This window comes from Meleagris gallopavo, chromosome 1, assembly GCF_000146605.3.
Source record: "Meleagris gallopavo isolate NT-WF06-2002-E0010 breed Aviagen turkey brand Nicholas breeding stock chromosome 1, Turkey_5.1, whole genome shotgun sequence".
Taxonomy (NCBI): domain Eukaryota; kingdom Metazoa; phylum Chordata; class Aves; order Galliformes; family Phasianidae; genus Meleagris; species Meleagris gallopavo.
The window spans coordinates 116,013,663-116,037,132 of NC_015011.2; the positions used below are offsets into that span (position 1 = coordinate 116,013,663).

Here is a 23,470-nt window from a genome sequence, read left to right on the forward strand (position 1 = left end):
GGTGTGAAGGGGACGAGAGGTCAGCGGGCATCGCTGCGCTGGCGGCTGCGCGGCCCGCACTGTGCCTGCCCTCCTCCCCGGCCGCGAGTGTATTTGCCCGCATAACCGCGTGTGATGCACGGCAACGTCCCCGGGCCGAGCGCCTCACCCCAGAGCTCGGGTTGGGCCGAAGGAAGGTGAACTGATAGCGGTCTGACCGATGCCGTGCTGCGTTTCGTGGTTATTCATCCTCATCTGAAGCTGCGGCACGCCGGTAGGTTGGAGGGGAGCAACCGCGGCGGTTACGGTGTCTGCATTGCTCACCGCTGTCCTGAGTCACTTCTAAATGTAGCTTAGGTCCCCAAGGATTTAAAACAAAGGTTGCTCGGATTGCAGGGAGATTCTCCTTACCTGGCATGTTTGTGGCCTTGAGGAGAGACAGAGCCTGTCATCAAAGTTTGGCCAAGTGTGAGAGGCTCCAGGAATTGCATAGGGGGAGCAGAAGGAGGGCAGAGGTGTGGAAAGGTGCTGGTGGTAGGAGCTGGGCTGTGGTGGTCTGAGATCTGGGGCTGGGCACAGGGAGGTGGAGGATGTGATGACTAAGGTTTTCCCCCTCGTTTTCATCTTTTCACTCTGTAGGACTGCTAGGATTTTTTTAGGTATTAATTTAATATTGGTGTTGATGAGGTGAGCTGTATTAATTAATCTCCCTTAGTGGCACACCCTGTTGTACTGATAAACAGCTGTCTTAGCAAGTGTCCGTGTATTCTACTCCTCCACATCTGCTGCTAGCAAAATAACTGGTATTTCTGCCAGGACTTTTGTAAGAGCGCTCGCACCAACTTTCCTTCCACCTATGGTGTAATGAGATGGGCCTTGTGGGCGTTCACCTGTCGGGAAGCAACACAGGCTGAGTTCTCTTTCTGTCCTGAGTGGAAGCGGGCTCTGCAGGGAAGGAGGAAACATCCTGAGAGCCTTCCAGAAGGGCTGGTCTCGCTGGTGAGCACAGCTCTGGTTGTCCAGGTTCTTGGCAGCAGTAGCTGTGTGTGATGTTGCTGATTCTACAAGGCTTTTGAGTAAATAAGGCATTTCTTTCACTTTCTGCTTTTGTGACTTAAGATTAAACGGCAGGCATCTCTGTTACTACAGTTGAGGCCTGTTGGATGGCATTCAGTAGGCAGGAAGTTGTGTGGTTTTTCTGTTTTGTTTTTCTTAGGCTTAAATATTAAGACAACGAAGGCATAAATTTTTAACGTGCTTCTGACATCTCCTTAGGACTCAATAGAGAGAACTGGCTGGGGATATTATGGTGAAATTTAAGGCTCTGTAATAGATATATGTTAAAGACCTCTCATTCAGTGTGTCATAGAAAAGGCTAGTCAATACATTCCAGCTGCCTGCCTTGGGCAGGGCTGCCCCCCACCAGCTCAGCTGCCCGGGGCCCCATCCAACCTGGCCTTGAGTGCCTCCAGGGATGGAGCACCACAGGTTCTGTGGGGCAGCTGTGCCAGCGCCTCACCGCCTCTGAGTAAAGAATTTGCTTGTCATATCTAATCTAAACTTGCTTCCTTTTATTTTAAAGCTATCATCCTTTGTCCTATCACTGTGCTCCCTGATGGAGAGTCAGTCCCCATTTTTTCCTGTAGGCCCCTCTAGGTACTGGAAGGCTGCAATGAAGTCTCCCTAGAGATTTATCTTTTCCAGGCTGTATAAGCTCAGCTTGTATCCTTAGGAGCAGTGCTTCTCTGGATCTGCTCCACGAGCTCCAGGTTCTCCTGGTACTGGGACCACAGAGCTGAACATGGTACTCTGGGTAGGGTCCCATGAGAGCAAAGTAGAAGAGGACAGTCACTTATTATGACCGGCTGACCCTGATTCTTTTGAGACTGACATAAGTAATTTAGTATGTGATACAGGCTTACTCTGGTCAGTCTCTTCCAAGTTCACATTGTAATCTATTTTTCTACAAAGGTAAGGCATTGCCTGCTAATTAGTGCCATTAAATGGGTTAGTTTTAAATGAGAGCATGTTGAGCTTAAGTTACACGCCTCAGTAGATTAGCTTAGGTATTTTTACTCTTTTGTTCAAACTCACAGGGGCAAGGAAATACTTTCTGGGTACCTCAAAAAATTACATACACCAAACAAGTGTATCAGTAAGAAGAATACACTAAAGGTATGACTGTACTTCCTTTAGTAGGTCTTCATCCTGCTGTGAGTGTAAGGGGAATCACAGAACATCCCAAGTTGAAAGAGTTCTATAAGGATCATGGAGTCCAACCCTGGCTCTGCACAGCACCACCCAAAATCAAACCCAATGTAACACTGTCCTTGAACTCCGCCACTCGGGGCTGTGCCCACCGCCCTGTGGTGCAGACCCTTTTTCTGACCCCCAGCTGCCCCTCCCCTGATACAGCTCCATGCTGTTCCTTCGGGCCCTGTCGCTGTCACACAGAGCAGAGCTCAGCGCTGCCCCTCCGCTCCCTGTGAGGAGCTGCAGGCGCCATCAGGCCTCCCCTCAGCTCCTCTGCTCTGCGCTGAGCAAACACAGGGGCCTCAGCGCTCCTCACATACGCTTTGCCCTCCAGACCCTTCATTATCATTTTTGTGGGATAAAAGCTGGAAAGAGAGAAGAAAAATATTTCAATGCTGCAGTGACTGAGCTAGTGGGAGACTGGAGCCATGCTAACTGGGAGGGGAGCTGGCAGGATGAGAGATCTGAGTGGGCTTTGCAGGGGTTGTGGCTTGGCAGTGCAACGTGCTTGGTGTGACTGCTGACTGGTGGTGCTGGTTCCTGCTATCTCAGAATTCCTTTCTCTGAGCTGCTTTGCCACAGGTGCTTTTGAGGGTGGTATGGATTGGCTAAGGAAACTTGGTTAAGGTAACATGGTGCTAAGATAAGTCAAGCCATAACCTTGGACATGTGAAAGATTCTTTGAGAAGAACAAAAGCCCAGGAGGATGTTTCTGTAATTTCACAAGAGCGCTCATCAGATACGAGAGCAGTGAGGAAACTGCAGATGGATTTCAAATCTAGGTCTTTGTCCCACCCTGTTCCCTGGTTATGTTTTGCCTAGTAAGAAGGCAGTGACTACGTCACACTTCACTGACACAGATTGAGTGCACCAAAACAATTTATTAAACGTATTCTGAGCAAGCTGTTGCAGATATGATCTACAATCACGTGTATTCTAAGCAACCAATGTGTTATAACTAATCGGTATTTGAGTTGGGGAGGCCAATATTAGGGTAGGTAAGGGTAAATTGGGATGGGTAAGGTTGCACAAATTCTGTTAGGGTAAAAAGGGCTATATAGCCTGTCTTGTCAGTGCATCTGTTGTGAGGTGGATACTGACGGGCAGCGAGTTGTGGGGTATGAGCATGAATACTGGGGAGGTCTCGGTCTAGCTGAGGGGAGATCCAAAGGCTATCTTCCAGTGTCCTGATTTTATATGCTTTATACATGTGGTTCACCATGATAAGCAATGGGAAACAAACTGTTATGAAGTATGCAAACTAAGATATGGGCAGGGGTATAAAAAACACATGATCTTGCAGAGAAGCAGAGGAACTTCCTTTGGTTCCTTAAGACCTTGTTTTCAATTCCCAAAAACGTGAGGGATTGTTTATATGTTAATCTTCACTCGATTCTATGGGCTCTGTGTTTTTGGCAAAGGTGCTACATTCTTCTTTCCTTGATAACTTCTGGTTGTAGCTCAGGCCCTTGGCATGAGTGTGGGGCATAGGTGAAGTGGGTAGAGATGGCTGGAGGTGAGTGGAGTGACAGAGGCGTAGCTACAGTCTCACTTGACCTGACCTGCACAGCTAGGGGCACTTTGGCCATAGGATGGTTACTGGGCCTGTGCTTCATTCTGTTCTCCAGCCTTGCAGGACCTCTCCCTTTTTTCAGTAGACTATGCTTGGGTCATACTCCATAGTCTTTTGCATAGATTTGTTATCTCTTTGTTGCCTGTGAAAAGAAACGGTTTAGAAATCCCTCAGCTAAGTTTCATTGCCTCAACAGTGTGTGTCCTTGAATTCAGTAGCTGCTCTGGCTCATAGCTTGCAAAGCTGTCACGTGTGCTGCCCAGAGGGAGTGTGTCAGGAGTTAGTCTTAGGGCTGGCAGAGCCGTCAGTCAACGCTGGATGCCTCTCTGACAGCCATCAGTCAGTTGGAGCTCTTTCCGCCTCTTCTAGGAGGTTCATGTTGCTGTGTCCCCATGCTGCTGGCTCTAGACACAGAGGGTCTGCAGTGAGGAGTGTGAGGCAAGATGGTTGAGGCCCAACTCATGGTATCCTGCATTTAGCCCCAGCAGGGCTTGTAGCCATGCATCAGCGTGCAAACTGGGAGCTGGGGTTTGGAGGTTGAAGGTGTTGAATAGAAAAATGAGGGGAAGATGAGTGCTGATGTGACCCAGCACAGTGCTGGCAGTCTCTGCTTGTGATGATAGTGTCCAAGCCAGTCTGGGAAGCACTAAGCTAAAGGTCACGTGAAGTCTCACAGCAGTCCAGAAAGGTTCTGGCTGGTTTGCTGGAAGATGTCTGTTCTTATGCTCTTTCTGAGACATTTTCAGTTAGAGGCAAGATTTGTGTATATCTGCTGGCTTTATTAAGCAGAGTCATGCTTCAGGAAACAGGGTTGTATGTCGTGGTTCAGCTCCATGTTTGAGACTCCTTTCTGAGCAGCGATGTCAAGGGAATTTGTTCCTTGTTTGTGTTCCTTGAAGATCAAGCAATGCTTATGTCCTGCTCAGGCAATAGCTGGGAACACACACGACTAGCTTTGACTTAGCTATTTTAACTTATCTGTTAGAAAAGTTGCCAGTCCTATGCTTCTTGTTTGAGGGTAAACAGCCTTCTCTGTTGCTTTAAAATCTTTGAATTGTCTGGATTGCAGCTGAGAATTTGATTTGAGTGTATTTCTGTCTGACGATTGGCTGTGGTGGTGCTGACAATCAGTTTCTGGTTTCTCTTTCTTGATAGGCCCTAGAGCACTACATGGCATGCTCTGGCATGTTCCTTGCTGTTCCTTGTTGATGCCAGCCTACAAGAGAGCCACATGAAAAGCTTGCAGCTGCTTATTTCCTTTTAGAGGAGGGTGAAAGAATAGTGAACTAGGTGGCTTTTTCAGTGAGGGTCAACATCTGTCTTTGTGACTGCTGTGTGACCCAACTTAGGAAATATTTGCTTAGCCCTTCCTCTTGTATGATGTTTGCAGTAGAGGCAGTTGCAGTGACTGTCTGGCAGTCCTTACAGTGGGATAAGAAATGCCTCCCTTCTCCACAGGGGAAATGACAATTTAAGTGGCGAACGCTTACTCCTCTGGAATTGTCCTTAGTTTAAGCTTAGGGTTTCTCCTACCATCTGTAGGAGTATTGTAGATGATGGAAAGTACCCCAGAAAGACACATAAAGCAGTTGATGATTTATGGCCTGTTTACAAACAGTTAACTACTTCTACTCCATCTGTGTCTTATCTGTAAGATTTTAGCTGTTTGGGGTCCACTGATGTTGGGACTATTTGCATTAGCAAGAACTCTGGTTCCATTCAGCTGGATGGTTGTAGTCTCTTGTGTGTTTTTGTGCGTGTTTCTTGCTGGAGGAAATCAAAGAGGTTGAAGGCTAGTTTAATTCAGAAAAGCAAGCTCTTAAAAGTCAATGATCTTACTGAAAGACTGTGTATTCTAGTTGATGTGCCCCAAACAATTTCTGGTCATTCCCAAATTATTTCTTCTCCAGATACATTTTTCATTTTGTTACTAGAAACTTCAAGAAAGCTCTGGTTTCCATAGTGTAGAATCAGAGGAGAGCTGGAAGCAGGCAGTTTCTCCTTAGAGAGACATTGCCCGATTTCCATTCCAGAAGTCAAGGCAAAGAAAAGAACTGCCTAAACACAGTTACTGATAACTCCTGCAATGAGTCACTTATTGTTGTAATGCAGTGAATGCGAGGAGCACGATGAACCTAGTAATATTACTTCTTAGTTACAAACATTCTTGCACACTTCAGTAGTGGTGATGTCACATAAAGTACAATGAGAGAAGTTGGTGAAATGCAGAATCCAGAGTACAGCAGGTCCTGGTGTCTCCGGTACTCAAGATGAGCTGATCTTTAGGAGGCATCTGGTTGGCTCGCTTGGGAACTGCAAGGTCTCTGCTTCTTTCAAATCATTCTGCAGTAGAAAGGCTTAGTGCCTTATGGCAGACTTTCTTTTGATTTGGAACTGTATTGCTGATCTCGGATAGAGGATTTAAACCTGAGTTTAGCAGCGTGCTTAGAAATTTTGTGTAGGTGAATTCACGACTCTGGTATTACAGTGGGAATTTTGTTTGGCATTGAGTGTTTCCTGCCTTCGTATGCTTCATGTGTTGCATCTTTAAATTGGCTGTGAGTGAATCTCTTAGTTCTGGGTCGCTTTTTAGGAGGTGCATTAAGACAAGTGAATGCTTTCTTCTACTAGGGAGTGGAAGTGACAGTAATCTCGTTTCTCCTAAGATGAGGTCTTGAGAATACCATTACATTCCTTCTTGTGCTTTTAGTGCAATTGTTTAGCTGGTCTGGAAAGAATAAGTCATGTTTGGGTATGGAAGTTCAGATTCTAGCTTGGTTGCTGTGTGGCATTGCATCAGGATCTAAATGATGGTTTTGGTGGGGTTTAGTGGCACTCTGTGTTTTTAGTTTTTATCTATTTTTAAAATGAAGAATAAAGTTCATAACTGAAGGGAGGATAGAAAACAAGAATTTGAATGGCATGTGAAGCAGTCACTTAAAGCTTATAAGAAGAGAGAATAAGTAATGAATCTTCAGAGCTTGTGATATATTGATCTCTTGAAATGTTCGCAGGAGCAGTTTTCTCATGTTTCTGACATACTGTTTGGTTTGATAGGGTGCGTCCTTACTTGTGAGATGTAGGAAATAATTGCAGCCACACCATTATTTATTTTTGAAAAATACTTACTGTGAGTACTGGTGTTAGAATACCTTATTTAACTTTGGCCAGTAGAATCTTTCAGTGAACAAAGGGCCTAAATTGAAGCCATGCAGTCCTCAGATGCAAGTCTTTGAGATCTGGGAGGTAATGCGTAGCTTTGTGTCTGGAAGCTCAAGGAACAAACTGTGTGTGCCATCTTGGGGTACTTCTTTCTTGCTTCACTGTCACTAGCAACAGTTCTTAAAGCTTTACGTCTTGCCTCATAGATTCATTGCAGGGCAGGTACTCTGATAGAACGTGCAACTTCTGAGATCTAGAATTGTGCTGTTACTACGTCTGGCAAATAGTAGTTCAGTTAGATTACAATCCAACTTAATGACTAGGAAGTGAACATTTTTGGAATTAGCCTGAAATGTGGCAGATTATACTGAAATGTAGCAGATTATATACATGGTTTCCTTGCATCCATCTGTGGTGGTAGGTATTAGAGGCATGCTGTATGTTCTCAAAGATAGTGCTGTTTTATCCATGATAGAATCGTACAACAACAAGATATAGCAAGGGGTAATATCTGACCAAGTAGTATGATGTGGGACTAGAGAGAACATGTGTAGGCATGGCCCTGCATGTTTTTTGTGAGTCTTAAAGCTTGCTGGTTTGGCTTTTTTTGGTTCTGTTTTGTTTTCCTCCCCCTTTCTTTCAATTTCAGTTGATTGGGTAAAAGGTTTAATTATGAAATAAAGATCTGAGTGCCTTGAAGTATCAAAAAGTCTATAGGTGGCTTTTCTGGAGCAGTTTTCTTTCTTCGTGTGGGCCTGGGAACAAGTTTGTATGGTAAAAAACAGAGTATGAAAGAGCACTGATCTGTACGCGTTCTTCTAGTTTCCAGTTTCAAGTGGCTGGTTGTTCATTAATTTCAGAGCTGTTGATAGTTCTCTTTTTGCCTCTGTTTATATTTCGGGCTTTTACAGCATCTTGTGGTAATTAGGAGCTGTAGGCTTGGGTATGTGGTTCAAATTCCAACTTCTAACTGGTTACCTGATAATTTTACTCTGTTTTACTCCTCGTGTTTGCTGAATAATGAATAACTGTTCCATTCTTATTTACCAGTCACATTACTGGTGAGCTTGTATGTCCTTTCTTTACTTGTTTACCAAGCGTTTAGTACCTTTTCTTGAAGAGCATCAAGAAAGATAGACTTGACAGATCTCTTTCTGATGCTCCTGTACCTTTTTATGAGAAGGGATGCCCAAAACTGCTTCCAGGATTCAAGAGCAATCTGTCTAGGTAGTGGGTTATTAGCAAGTGAAGTACAGAAATGTATCTTTTGTAGATAGTTTCATTTGGATGAAATGTGGCAATACAAATGTTTACATTGGATGGAGCAGTAAAAGCTTACAGGAGGTCTGTATTGATGTAAAAATGTTGGTGTGTTTATTACAAATGTGAAGCTCAGCATATGAAATGATGCAATGAAAACAAGTACTTGTAAACTTCATTTTAAAACTAGCTCACTGTCCCCTCTCCATCATCTATAGCATTCAGTGCCTCCTGGAGGCACTCCTCTACAGCATTTTCCTGTGTATTGCTTGAGATTAATAGTTTAAAGCAGAATTAAATTATAGGATGTGGGAGAGAGAGATGAGGAATAGCCAGATATTTATATCCTTTACAACGAAAATAAACTGTGTTCTAAGATCAGCAATTAGGATAAAAGTTACTTGCTTTAAGATGAGAACTGGTAGTGAAAGTAAAACTTATTTAAGAAATATGCCACACCTCAACTTTAATGCATCTAATGCTATTCTAGTTAAATATGTGACCCTGTTGCAAACTGTAATGAATTCTTTTGTCATACCAGTAAACTGTATCATTTTTACAGCTTCAAGAACTTCATATAAACACATGAGAGAAGATGACAAGATCTAGATCGAGATCACCACGATGGAAGCAAAGGTAAATGCTTTATCTGTAACCGTGTGTTCTGAAATGTAGTTCTGAAGAAAGATTTATAACGAAGTCTTCAAACATAGCAGTTAATGGACATAGCTTCTTTTGCCAAAGATGCATTTTAAAGAATCTTAATTTGTTTTTCAAACTTAGTTTCTGTAACATTTTTTTCCACATCATAATTTTGTTACTAACTTTTTTAAAATGGGAAAGATTAAGCTTTCGTTCTTGCTAAGAACCTTGTTAGGCTTGAATATTTTGGGAATTGAAATTGCCTGAAATACCAAACTCCAAGTACTGAGCCAGTTAAACTTATTTTTATTCCAACTTTACCTGATGTCTGTAGCTTGCTTATGTTTTGCCTCTTGGCCTTGGATCATCAAGGAAGTTTATTGAATAACACAAGCATAATTTTAGAGAGATCCTAACTGCTTCATACTATACTGATGATTGGGAATGTCCTTTGAGTGGAGAACAGGGGGAAATGCCTGAGCTCTCATAAAAATGTTGAGCCCTAACTAAAACAGTCAAATTTTGCATGGCAGTATATGTACTGATGGTAGTTTTATAGCTTACATAGTTTTATGAAGATCTAGCATCTGATTTGGAACTTGTTTGCTGAAACAGAGGAATTGATTATGTCACATGCTATATTTGTAATATATGCATAAAGGAAGTAACTTCTTTCAAGTCCTTTCTAATTCTATTTTCTGAGAATATACAGTGAATGCTGTGTCTGATTTTGGTCTGGGATTAATTTCTGTTTCTTGCTAGTGGCTTGTGCTGCTTTTCTTTAATGGGATGTTGGCTAAAAAACTCTCAAGTTGCTTTAGTTTTTCTAACTGTAGGTTACAATTCAAGGCTGAGAAGGGTTCTACTGAACTTCTAAGAGCAGAAGCTGCAATAATTGTATAAAATGTGTATATGCATGTACACACACTCGCACAAAAAGACCAAAACAGCCTTTCTCAAACTACTTTTTTTTTTTTTCAGGAAAAAAGTCTACCTGTGTGATGTTTTCAGTAAAGTATCTTATGTTTTCAGTCCATATATTTTTTTTAATCTTGGCACGCAAAGAACACCTGAAAACCTTGTGGTTTTCTTCCTTTTTTTACATTTGTGCATTTTGTTCATGTTTTTTTTTCTCTTTGCCTTTTTTTCTTCCTGGTCCTGAAAAAGATAGAGAATGCTTGACAAGTGTGAAAATGTGTAACAGTTGTTTTCTGTGTAGTGGAGACTTTATATACATTGAATTCTTACAGCATTTTTTGTTTTCTTAAAGCAAAAAGAGGAAAATGACTGACTTACCAGTATTTTGAGTGGATATTTTTCCTCTGAACGTTTTCAGTAGAGTTGAAAGCAAGTTTGGTACTCTAGCTAGACAAGTGACACTAAATATCTTGACTGGTTCTAAAGTTTTCTTCCCAGTTGATCAAAACTGGGCTTCTTTAGGGAATAGATGCTCTTAAGAGGTTGATTCAGTTCTATGGGACTACTCAAAATGAATTTTATCTTTGCCTTAGGTCCTTATCTCCAGCATTTAGGAGTCCAGAGCACCACAGGCAAAGGCACGCTCATGTTAATTATGACTGTGAATATAAAAGCTTTCGTAAGGACCTAAAGAAACCTATGACTTGGAGAACAGATGATGAAAAATATGGACAAAGCAATTCCAGGTTTGCACCTCATGGAAATAATCACCAGAGAATGTATGAACGTAGATCACCTTCACCAAACCTGAAAAGAATTCCCATGGAAGATGCTTACAGTCATAAGCCCTACAGAACACATTCATCGGAAAGAACTGAAGGCAATAGGAGATGTCAGTTACCACCAAAATACTCAGAAATACCATATAAGGAGCACAATCGATCATTTTACCACTACAAAATGGAAGAAAGATACACGTTTGAACACTACAAAGTCACTGGAAATGAAAAAGGAATTAAACCTTTTCACAGACCGTTAGGGGCTTCATGTAAATTTGAAAGAAAATGGCATGAAGATGACTTGAGGCACCAGAGATTACATGAAGAGAAGTATGGTCAGTCACCCAGAAGAGTTTCTGATGAATTTACGTCAAGGAGCTCTTTACAGAAGAGGTATAGGAATAAAATAATTAAAAACCTGGGTATTGTGGTGTAAAGCCTCAAGTGAAAGTCTGTTTTCATTATAGTTGAAGATAACCACCTTGAAACACGTTTGCCACTTTGTAGTTTAATTATGGGCGACTGGTAATAGTGAAGTATTTGTCTTTTAAGTAAATCATGTTGATGGCTAGAGTATGAAAGGATAATATTTCCCTCTTAAGAGCCCCTGCACATCCGTACCTTGGCGTGAGGGATTATGGGTTAACTTGCCACGCATTCTGCTGTCCAACATTCTTCACATATAAGTTCTCGCTTTCTTCTCTAGTGCAAGTGTAAATTGCTTTATGTCAACACAGGTATCCTGAAGATCACGATTACAGAGAATATGGGCACACGTCTAAAAGGGCTAAAGAAATGGAGAGATATGACGGTGGAGAAGTAGCAAGAAATTCCAAGTGGAAGCAAGAGCGTTCTTTTCCACCCTACCAAGAAAAGGAGGAGCAAAGAAATCTGGGTGCCCAGTCTCACCGATCGACTGAAAGGGAGTACTCGGAGGGATCTGTCACAAAGATAGCCTATGAATACAATCACAAACGGCGTAGGCACCTGGATGGGGAAAAGTCTTTTGCAGATGATAGAGCTCAGAAGTACGCGAAGCAGGAAGATCAGAAATACGGATCTTCTAAGGGTGCCTGGAATAGCAAAAAGTTAGATTACTTTAGTGGTGGAAGAGCGAGACAGACTGAAGAAGGGCATGTTGAAGTCCCCGCTAAATATAGTTCAAAGAAGGGCTGCAATGCTTGTGTTAACTCTTCTAAAATGGATGCTGATGTGAGACCCTTTAAAAACAAGCAGAAGGAAAGAGTAAGGAAGGAAGGGGAACTCAGGAGAAAAGGAGATTCTTCCAGTAGCCAGCATGATTCAAGTCATACTGTTTCAGATGTGAAAATATCAGATGTCAACTGTAGGAGGGAACATCTCACAATCAAAGTGGATATGAAGAAAATGGTGAACAGGTACAGGTATTTGTTTCCCCTCACCTGTTCCTTATTCCAGTCTGCTTACAGTTTATGAATATCAAAGGAAAGCAGTGTTTCCTTAGGAAGTAACAAGGACAAACTAAGGTTGTACCTTTTTAATTTTGCTTTGTTTAAAGCATTAACTTGTTCAGGCTGGGAACTCACTGCCTGTTGCTGTTTACAAAAAACAACCAACCAAAAAAGAATCTCCCAAAAAAAGCCTAGTTAATCTCATGGGAGTCTAGTAGCAAGCGGAAAGAACAGAGCAGATAAGACCAGTACAAACTGTAAATAAAGTTGCTTAGTATTAGTAAATGTGTTAAGTTTATTCAAAACAGACGAAATCAGAAAAGTTGAATCCTGTTCTTTGTTCTGGAATATAATGACTTTTTTGACTTCCCGAGGAGTATCTCATTTCTTTTGAAAACTAGCTAACCTTTAAATTGCATAAATCTCAGATACACATTCAGGTGCTTAAGATCAAGTCCATTAAAGCTGTCAAAAAATCAAATCCCTAGGTTATATTATTTAATATTGCAGCAAATGATGTAACAATCTTTTGGAGCCTCAGAAAAGAAAAGTAATGGAGTATGTTTCTATCTTGTGTATAGTACTGCTTGTTGCCTTTAGCATTCCTGTTGTCAACTCACTTGGAAAAAAGGGGTAATGTGGAAGGCTAAATGAAGGATACATTGTAGAGACTAAGCAGCTTGGTTTATAGATATTTGCAGGCTTTTCTGGTTTATTGATTACCTGCTGTAGGTGAGGATAATGGCAGTAATCTCTCTTGGAAGCTGTTCAGTCTTCATTTAAAAGGTATTGTTTAATCAGTGGATATACAGATGGTGTGTGTATATGTATATATATATCCAGGAGCTTGGCTAATATAATTTATATTGGAGGAAATGAGAGAAAGTCACTCACCCTGTCCTGGGCTTGCAAGATGAACTCCTGATGGAGCAGATCTCCAGAGAGATCCTTCACCACTGGCAGTCAGCTCTTAAATGGTTCTAGGAGAGGTGGAGCCAGGCTCCACCCCTTCCTGTAGCACAGGTGAATTGCCTTCACCTGTGCTGCTGTGGCTGACTCATTGCTCACCTCAGGTGATCAATCAAAGGTTCAGGCCGTGATTCAGCAGCCCCATACAGGTACTTTACTGCTTCTCTCAAGTAAAACATCTATGCCAGTTTTTTTTCCCCCAATATTTCAGAAAATATGTAATACGGTGAAGAGTTGTAAAGATGAGTCACTGTCCCCATGTAAGGGCTTAATATGTGAGACTGAGGAAAGGGAACAATTCTTTCCTCCTAAATGATAATGTAAGGAAGAAAGTTAATTCTTGCCGCTTCTTTTTGGAAGCCTGTGGGATGATTTTTATCTATAATAGTCTCTTGCTGCTATTCTTGAAAGTCATGCACAATGCATGTAATAATTATTTACAGTCTGAAGAAACTACTGTATTGACTACAGCTTACTTGATGTGCAGGTTTGCCTTTGCAACAACAACAAAGACATTAGCAGAGACTAAATGGCTAATTTTGGAGAAGCTGATGACTGAGAGTATTCATGCTGCCTACTTTAGGCATTTAACAAACACATGACTTAAAATGGCTGAGCTGAGAAGAATACATTCTTTATAAGCCTTGGGAGAAGTTAGGCAATTCAAATCATCTGTAACAAATACCTAAACTGAGATTGTTTGGATTCACTGAAAGGCATTTACTGAAGACAGATAGCTGACTCCTGGGACTTGCTGGAGGCTGGTTCTGGTGCAATCTTTATATGAAATTCTACTTTCTTTTGAAATACAGAATAGGCAGGTGCATTTTCACTTTGCAGAATAGACAGTGAAGTCTTTGTTCTAAAAGTTTTACGTGGAATATTTGAGTTCTCAACTTGTTTCCAAATGAGAAGTACTTTTATTGCACCAAGAACAGCAGAAATTTTAATGCCAGCTTCCTTGTGAAAATAGTTCTTACAAAGCAATGCAACCATTTGATTTATACATCTCTTTAGAATGAGTAAAACCTGACAAAAAGACAGGCTACACACATTCCTAAGTTCACATGCTGTTACTGAGAAGATGTTTCACTAAGTTCAAGTGATACAGTTTTCAAAGATGCGGAGATTTTAGCATTTATGTACTGTTGAAAATTTTGTTAGTTTTTTTTAATGGCACATAACTGCCTCCCAGAACTGCACTGAAAAGGATACAAGTCTTCATATGTCTATCTTATTTGATAGGTGTATTAAGTTTTAAACTTAAAGATTTTGTATCACACGTCACTGAAACAAGGATTCCCAAAAGTATAGTTAGAGCTATTAATCTTACAGCAGCTTACAGTTTGGTTGGTTTGTTTTTTTATTTAAAAAACAACAACGACAACAAACAGTTGCATGGCTTTTATTTTTAAAACAAACTTCTTAATTTGTTTTGTTCTACTTCTTTGTTTGAAATTTTCAAGTATTCTTTTAAAATGAGTATTTCCAAATGTTTATTTTAGGGCTGCTTCTAGTCATACTACAGACAGACAGATGTCACATGATCTGGTTGCTGTTGGCAGGAAAAATGAAAGCTTTCATCCAGTGTTTGAGCACATGGAATCTGTAACACGAGGTGTTGAGAGCGACCCGTCACGAGAATTTACTCAGGAAATCATCACAATTATCCATCAAATTAAAGGTGGCTGTAATATTTGGGGTATATGTATGTATTTACAATTACTATAAAAGAAATAATGAATTAGGCATGCTGCCCTTGTCAATATCAAGTGTTAGGTTTCATTTGTTTTCCTGTCATTAGTTTAAGGACAATGTAGGTTGAAGAGCTAAAGTGGTTGGATGAAGCACGTTGGTTAGAAGGTCTTGCTCCTTATTTAGAGGCATTACTGTAGGCTGTTAACGTAGAAGGGATTTCATGGAAGTGCTTGAGATTAAACTGCTTTTTTAACAAGTGAAGAGGGGTGGGGGGAAAATAAAGCTTTGTTATAGTAACAACATTTTAGTTACATACAGTTCCTGTAATTTTTCAGATGATTTTCTAGACTTGTATCACATGTAGTGCAGAACTTTATTTGTAGCTTCTAGTAGTTGCCATGATGGAACTGATAAATAGTTAACTTTCTTCAGCTTATTAAATAAGAGGGCTGTCTGAGTTGAGCTGGCCTAATCTCTCGTTTGGGAACGTGAAATTACAAGTGGAAATAGTTTGGAATTTAATCTCAGAAGTTGTTGTGGTGTCCTTAGCAGTTAATCTTTTGACAGATAAAATTTCCCACAAAACAATTGAAATAGTGCACATAAACATTCTTGTATTTAATGTCTTTGCACAGCAAATTATTTTACATCATCCGACATAACTCTGCATGAACGGTTCTCAAAAATCCAGGATAAACCAATTCCAAATATGAATGAAGTTAAAAGAAGTTTGGATCCAGAAATTCACAGGTAATTGGTGCGCTTCTACCTTCATTTATTTGCATCAAGGTAGTTAATCTTCAGTAGGCTTTACATTACATAGCTGGAGTTGTTGTTTTTTCTCCACTGACTCTAAACTGTCTGTACGTAATCTGTAAAGATTCTGTAGTTGGTTAATAATGATTTATATTGATGTTGCTTGTTCTTGTGTAATTTTGCTGTTTCAGGAGGATTGACATGTCTTTAGCAGAACTTCAGAACAAACGAACTGTCCCATCTGAATCTCCTCAGGTATTCATTTTTTTTTTTTATAGTTCAGTGAAAATTACATAGGTGTAACTAACACTTTTCCTCTTTATATTGAAAAGCTACTCTTTTATGCTTTGAACACCACTAGCAATTCTGTTTTAAAAGGAATGCACATGACTATATTTACAGATATTAAACGTACTTCCATTACTGTGGTAAGTAGAGTGCAGATGTGTTCTAGAATAACTGGAGCGTGGTTATTACTGCTGCTTGAACTATTTATTCTTATTTAATGTAAATACTGAGTGGGCAACTGATATGGATTCTAATTTCTATCTGAGATTGGAAAAACCCTTAATATTTCTTCTGTGCTGATGTTAAATTGGCCCAACGTACAGAATGCAGTGCTACTGAATGCAATCCTAATCCCTGCTTTTATTCAGGGACATGGGATTTTGTTTCCCCCTTATAAACTACGTTTACTGTGATTTGATTTCCTATTCTTTTTCTGTTGTGCTAATAGGGGGAGATACAACTTAATTAAGAAGAGTAGACTGTCTTAAGGTTTACTGAAGTTTGCAAATTTTTTTTTTCTTGTTAGCTTTATGTAGAACAGTTATTTAGCTGAAATTCCAGTGTTCTGTTCACTGCTGTTCTGAAATGTGTAAGGAGACAGATGGTGGGAGAAAGTAATTGTTTGGGAGTAGCTACTGTTATTGTTTTGGACTTCGGATTCTTGGGCTGATGTACAACTGTCCTGTGTCTATATGGTTAGTTAACAGGATTATATACTGAATAAAACCCTTGAAGGGCAAATCAAGTCAGTGTTTCCTTATTACAAGCTAACTTGGCACCGACCCTTCCTCTTAAATAGAACATCGTAAGAGTTTTAGAAGATCCAAATGATCTACGCCACGATATAGAAAGGAGAAGAAAAGAGAGATTGAAGAATGAAGATGAGAGAGCATTTCATACAGATGGTACAGCTCCAAGGTAATTAGCTAATAATAATCACATTTGCTTAAGCTTGTTCTTCTCTTGTATATTTAATTTTAGCGATGTTTCTGCAGTTGCATTCAAATCTGTTGTGATTTTTTTCAAAGTTTGACTTTAATTGTGACATATGTCAGTGAAATTTCAAGCTTACTATGTAATGGTATTATGTTGGTTGAGGTTATTTTTCTACTACTGCTGCTCTGGCTGTTTGTGGTATCATGGAAATTTGTTTTTGTTTTGTTTCGTTTTTTAATTTTATGAATTAATGTTAAATTTTGAAATTGCTTTTTACTTCTCTGAATTCCTGCAGCAGGTCTGCTAAAGATGTGTGGCCCAGAGGTGTTTGCTAACCTCAGTCATCCTCTTTTTTGCTTTTGATGTTAAGATTACACGGATGACTTATTTGTGCTAGAGGTGTTGATTGAAGAGTTGCCAGAGTGTAATGAAATGCATTTACACTGTAGTCACGTTTTGCAGATACATGAATATATTGCTGATTGTCCATTTTAAACAGTTTATAATGGCAAATCGTGGCACTGTGCGCGTATTTAGGAAAATTGACTAGTAAAACCATAGAAAAAAATAATCCTGTGTTTGAGATTGTTTAAACAAAAAGATGAAAGTTGTCAAAGGAAAAGTAAAACCAAATTATTGGACTGTTGCCTATAGCCTTGTATTTGCTTGATGCTGTATCTTCAGTATGTGTTTGGCCCAGTTGTCTGGTAAGGTTTTTTTTTTTTGCTACTTCTGTGGTTACTGTCTTGCTTTACCTTCTATACTACTTCTCTTCTTTTCTACTATTTACAGTGGGAAGCTCAGGTTTTTTAATGAAGTGTGGCTGTCCTTGAGCTTGTTGGGGGCTGGAGAACATTTACACTTGTGGTGCTGATGGCTAATGCATTTGCAGACTTGAGGGATGGATAGCACCTTCCTGAAGAAGCAGGCTTTTTTCACAGCTCACATATGAGATCTTGACAGTGCTTTATCAGCTAGCCCACTCTGCCTTCTTTTGGCCTTTTTTATTATACATTTTATAGTTCTGGAAACTATAAATTTGGGCTTCTAGTCATTACTTTTCATGGTATACGTACATTTTATTTATTGGTTATGGATGTATCAGTAATTAGCAGTGTGCTCAGCAGCAAACCAAAAAAACTCGAAGTCAGACCTGTGTTGTGCTAACTGAGGAGGTAACAAGCATATTGTAGCATCTGGATATTTATCAGAGCTTCTATCTGATTTGGAATTTGGTGAGATGAGAAGTTCTGTGCAACTTTGAAGATAGCACAATCTAAAACCACTGAAATAGGAAAATGTGTCAGCCAGCAGAGGGCAGTGGTAGCCAGGCGTGGAGGGGTAGCTGTGGGAGACAGGGAAATTGTTTTAAAAAGTATGGCTTTGATAAAGATACAAGTCACCATTTGTTATCATTGCATAAGAAAATGGAGTTTTTACTGTATAATTGTGTGTAACTTGGACTTCTCTTTAGCCAGAGGACTAGTCATTTATCAAATATCTTACATTAAGATTACATGAAAGCCATCACTTTACCATTTCTAAGTGGTACCGATGTTAAAATAAGGTCACTTAAAATTCCAGGTGTTGCTATTTTATGGTTCTGGATTTTAATTGTTCTCTCTGGAATTATTCTCTCAGGAATCAGCAAAGCTGCAGTTTTTCAAGATTACAGAACTCTCAACTTGAAGGCTTCCAAAAGCCCATGAGGTTCATCAAGCCACCTTTCAGGAAATTTATTGGGAAACCTCACCTGGTAAGCCTAAATCCAGAAGTAGTTGTTTCTGCATTGGTTTTTTTTTTTTTCTTTTCTCTTCCTTATCTTCACAATTCACTTCCTGCTGCACTTTTTAGGCTGATAAGACTAACAATCTGGGAACTCTTGCCTTTTAATTTCCATGCGAGGCTTTATCTTCACACTTACTCAGTGATAAAAATGGTTCTAGCTTCAGTCCTAGTACAGCAGTAATTCCTCAGGCATCTTCTGCAGAGTAGAATAGTTCAAGAGAACTAAAATAGCTTTTATGACCAAATGCTAGTAAAAGAAAAATATTTCTTTTACTTTTGAACATCTCTAGAGTATTGCTGTTGTATTTTATTACATCACAAGGAGGTTGCCAGGAATTTGTCTTTCCGGAAAGCTAGTTTAGGTTGGGTGTATTTACAATGGAAGTAGGATTTTTTCGGGGAGTCCAGAGATAAGGTGCTCAACTTTCGACTTCTAATTGGGTAGCATGAACAGGCCAAACTAACTTAGGGTTCATAATGATTTACTAGAGTTAATTAATTTTAAGATGTTCTAGTAAATAGTATGAATTCATTTTATGAAGCTACAGCAATGTGATTTCCTCTATGCTGCATTTCTCCTACTTTATAATATGGACGTGATCTAAACCACAAACTAGAAGGCATTTTTACTGAGCAAGTAACGTGAAGTAATATGGAATATCTTGGGAAGGGGAAAAGGGAGATATTTGTCATCAGTCCAGAAAGAAGATAAGATTCAGATCTTATGTCAGTAGCACTTGCAGAATGGCTCAAGTCAAAAGAGGTCTCTGAGGGTCATCTGGTCCAGCTTCCTCCTTAAGCAGGTTGCCTGGGACCATGTTCAGCATTGTTACTGTAACAGTGTTTCTCCTCGTGAGGGAAGTTTTGAAGTATTTTGGGTTTTTTGTTTGTTTGTTTTGTTTTAAGAAAGAAAATGTAAATGAGACTACAGAAATGCCTGGAATTATATTCCTAAGGATGAAATATTTTACAGTGGAATAATTTGTCTGTGTTGATACAAAGTTTATCAGAGCTAACTTGGGCACTTGATCTGTCTTAGGCTCTCTCTTTGTAATGTACTTAATACTGAAATTGAGAAGGCAGTTAATGTTAAGTTCAGTTGAAATAAATGTTTATTCTTTTTGGAAAACTTTCTGAATGAGTGCAGTCTTATTTTGAAGCTCTTGTGCTTGTTTAATAGAACTTGTGCAGCTGCCCATGTTGATTTGTACCATATAATTCTAAAACATCTTTTGTGGCTGGTGCTAAGAAAGGGGAGACGAAGGGAAACTGTCAGTTCTTCTATGTTATAATTAATAGCCTATGGACAGGCTTCCAGAAGATCATGAAACCTTTAAGGTCCATCAAAAACAGTTTTTATGTAGTTAGAGTAGTGATTGTCATTAGATGGTAGCTGCTTGGCAGGTGTGTGAGTGCAAAAGACTCAACACAACAATATTAAAAGTAAAAACAACAGACAAACCTGAAGACTAAGATTGAAGCCCTGTAAACAGGTAGTAATACCTCCTTAACTAATATAGTAATTGCAAAATGATGCTAGATGTTAATTTGGAATAGAGGCTGAGTTATTGTTTGAACTGTTGAAGATTCAGGAAGACTTCACTTTGACATCTAGTAGCAAACTAGATGCAATTTTTAAAATAGTTTTAATGTTCTTGAAAAGCAATACATTGCACTGAGGAACTTACCAATTCAGAACAGCGGTAGCTAAGAAAGCATAGATATTAAAAATTGAAGAGATGACTCTTCATGAAGTCAGCCATACACGAGTTAATCTGGCATCTGCATGCATCAGTAGAATGACCCAGTGCTTATCACTTGGCATAGGGGCTTTATGGACATTTTGCATATATGTCTGGAGTGTACTAATGGATGCTTTCTAATTGCATCTTCTTGTCTGTTTTTGTTCTTTGTTTTTGCTCTATTCTTATTCTGCTCCTTTTGTTTTCCTTTTTATCTACTCTGTTAAGTGCTGAATATGTGAAGTAATGCAGAAAGAACACAATCTTGTCCTGGATAGAAAAGATAAGTAATACAGCTAAGTCTTGTATCTGAGATGATGTGAATAGTTCAGCTAATTAACCTGGCTCCAATACTGTGGCACTTCCTGTGGTGTGCTCACAAGCTATGTGAGATTGGTGCTTAGAGATGGCTTTTCTTGAAGTAGTTCTTGAGGACTGGGTGCTATGGGAAAAGATCTTGGCAGCCCATAGCTCAAGCTTGATCTCCGTATGTGTGAGGTATTAGCACTGCTCTGCTGTTTATTGAGGGAGCTGAGAACTGGAGCAGTTTCAAAGTAGCCAAGTGTAATTTCAGCCATACTATTAACTTGTGAGGTGAATAGTGCTTTTGTAACAAATTCAGAGCTGTGTGACTGTATCCACGACTGCTTTTTTTCAGAAATGTGATATTAATGGAGCTGAGAGCAGCTTTAATACAAAAAACGAATGGGAACAAAGGCCTCTCATAGTTGTTTTCTCCAAGAAAGCAAATATTTGGAATTTGCAAGTCAGTCTTGTTTTGGAATAGAAGTTTAGATGTGAACACCGTTAGAAAGTGTTCTAATGTAAATGTTAGAAAGTGTAAAGATCATGACTAAAAGGCAGTGCGCAGAGAGGAGTGCACTGGATTTAAGAAATAGTTTGTTGTGGCACCAGAACATTGGTGTTGGGCCAGCCACATTTATTAAGCAGGAAACAAATAGGAAGCATGCTAAAATAGGCTTATGTGAGTGGGGCACAGGAGGAAGGGACTGAAACTTAAGCAAGAGCTAAGATAATAGTTATTGGATAAGAAAGTACTTGGTGGTTTAGCTCTTTCTTACAGATACTTGAGTAGAAATTGTTTCAGTTAATTCCAGGCAGAGCTCACCAGTTTTTGTAGCAAGCTGTTCTGTACTGCAGGAGAGAGGCAGCAATAGCTTGTTGTGTCAGCAAAAATCGCGAAGGTGTGGAAAAACACAGTGGAAAAAGTATACAGTAGGCGTCTCTTACCACTCTGTTTAAGAGTGTTCCACCTATAATTTTAAAAATCAAACCCTGGGAAATCCTGAAGAACTCCTCTTAGGTTTATTTGCTCTGGCTTAGAGATGAATATGGAGAGAAGAAAGAGTACATCAGAGAGCCAGGTTTCAAATGACAAGCATAGCAGTGTCAAAACTAAGACAATGTATGAATGGCCCACGGATATGTTTGAGTCTGGGAGGAGTGGGGCAGTGTTCCATGTTTAGCTAAGACAAACTTTTCTTAATTCCTAATAATTTATTTTTAACTACAGCAAGAAATCTTTCTGAATAGCTTCCCTTTGAATCTTGCTAAATACTCTTCTTTAAAGAAGAGTCTACTACAACAGTAAGCTTCCTCATTTGGTTATGTTACGTAGAGAGGAAGGGAGCAAAGAGGAAGAAGAAATTTTATGAAGGTAACCAAGTGGCTTTTTCCAAGAAAAAAACAAAATGAAATACCCAGAGGGAAAAGCATGTCAAACTTCCCAGCTTCCTTATAAGTATTTGATTTCATGGACTATCTTTGTATTCTAAGTCCACTCCTGGCAAGGCATTTTCAGAAGCTAAACAGTTGACTTGCAGGCAATAATATATTCTTCTAAAAAATGCTATTTTAAATCCCTGTTAGAGCTAAATGGGATTCCAGCAGTGCTCTGTTGCATTTATTAGCCTACCAACATTAGAAGGCGTACAGAAATGTTTCTGCCACTGGAAAGGTTTGATATTTTGCTAGAGAGCAGAAATTCTTTAAGCAGCAAAGCATTAAAAATACATTTGCATTTTATTATACAGTGTTAGCTTATTTGAGAAAAATGAGAGGTCTTAAGCTTTTCTTAAAATGTATTTAAAGCTGTTTTAGTTATGTTGGGGAAAGAAAAAAGGAATTCAGTAGTGCTGGGACACTTCTGTGGCTCTTCAAGACTACTTTTAAAGGGAACAGGGGAAAAGTGCATTTGGCCAGGAGTTCATTAGCAATTCAGTTCTGTCTTCATTAGATGAATATAGTGTAGCATGTATCAGTGTGTAATACTTGTCAATACTTGTATGCAGTGATGGGGGAAAATGATACTTCAGCTGTATGGATCCTCTCAAGGTAACTGTCATGGGAAAAGCTGGAAAAGATGAAAGAACAGTGTCTGGAGGGAGTGCTCTGTTTTATGCAATTATGGCTGTTTGCCTTCAGCTTTCAGTGTGCTAACACAACAGTTTTGATACCACTTGTCCATGCCACTTGTCCTTAAGATCAGGTATGTTTCTGTGGCTAGCAATTCTTCAATATGCAGTCTGTTACACATGCTGTGTGCTAATTGAGGCATCTGTTCTGAAGGGGCAGGGTTGGAGAGCCTTAATTGAAGAAATCCGAGCAGGTAACAAGCCAAGAGGACGATATTCCAACATGATGGTTTGTATCATCTTTGGGTTTGGTGGGCTCTGCTATCATTACAGCCAACCTGTACTCTTTTGGTGCTTTCAGACAGTGTCTTTGTGTCAAATATCACAAGGCTGGAAGGACTTTAATATATGTTACTATAACCTGGAAACTGTTTTCCTTTGTATTTTAATAATGTTAAGCTAATAACTTTGCTATCTGTTTTCGAACTAGAACTCTTACTATTCTTCAAGAACAAATGATACGTTCCCGCATAGACATATTAGAGGACGCCTTGAGAACACAGGTCCCATCAGGAGACCCTTTAAGGTACAGATCAACTTTTATCAGAAGTGTGTTGTATAAATTGTGATTTTTGATCCTATTGAGTTTGGTAAAGAAATGCAGATTTGAAGGTATTAAATATGAGAAGTAGTGGCAGTGTGCCGTAATTGTTTCTGCTGACATGATGGGAGGAAAGAGGGCTGGCTGTGGATTGAGCTGAGTTATTCAGTATTCTATCCACACAGCTGAAATAAAAATAACATCCAACTAGATTTATTTATGTCAAGAAAGAAAAACTTTCTCATTTTCTCCTTTAAAATTACCAATACTTACTATTTAACAAGTGTACTCTCAGGAGTAAAATAGAATAGGTATTGATCC

At 39.6% G+C, this 23,470-nt stretch overlaps 1 protein-coding gene across 5 annotated transcripts in view; it reads left to right on the forward strand.

The window, feature by feature from the left end:
• The first annotated feature begins 6 nt into the window (after window positions 1–6).
• BCLAF3 (BCLAF1 and THRAP3 family member 3) overlaps window positions 7–23,470 on the forward strand; it is a 29,297-nt gene continuing 5,833 nt past the window's right edge. For 3 of the 5 annotated variants that reach the window (XM_003203054.3, XM_010725652.2, XM_010725662.2), the window contains exons 1-10: window positions 7–253; window positions 8,790–8,863; window positions 10,381–10,959; window positions 11,304–11,969; window positions 14,471–14,649; window positions 15,299–15,413; window positions 15,611–15,674; window positions 16,507–16,625; window positions 18,285–18,399; window positions 23,039–23,134. In XM_003203054.3, the coding sequence (XP_003203102.1) occupies window positions 8,823–8,863; window positions 10,381–10,959; window positions 11,304–11,969; window positions 14,471–14,649; window positions 15,299–15,413; window positions 15,611–15,674; window positions 16,507–16,625; window positions 18,285–18,399; window positions 23,039–23,134 (1,974 nt within the window). In that variant the 5' untranslated portion in view covers window positions 7–253; window positions 8,790–8,822. The remainder of the gene's footprint in view (window positions 254–8,789; window positions 8,864–10,380; window positions 10,960–11,303; window positions 11,970–14,470; window positions 14,650–15,298; window positions 15,414–15,610; window positions 15,675–16,506; window positions 16,626–18,284; window positions 18,400–23,038; window positions 23,135–23,470) is intronic. The other 2 variants (XM_010725645.2, XM_019621885.1) reach the window with 2 other exon arrangements.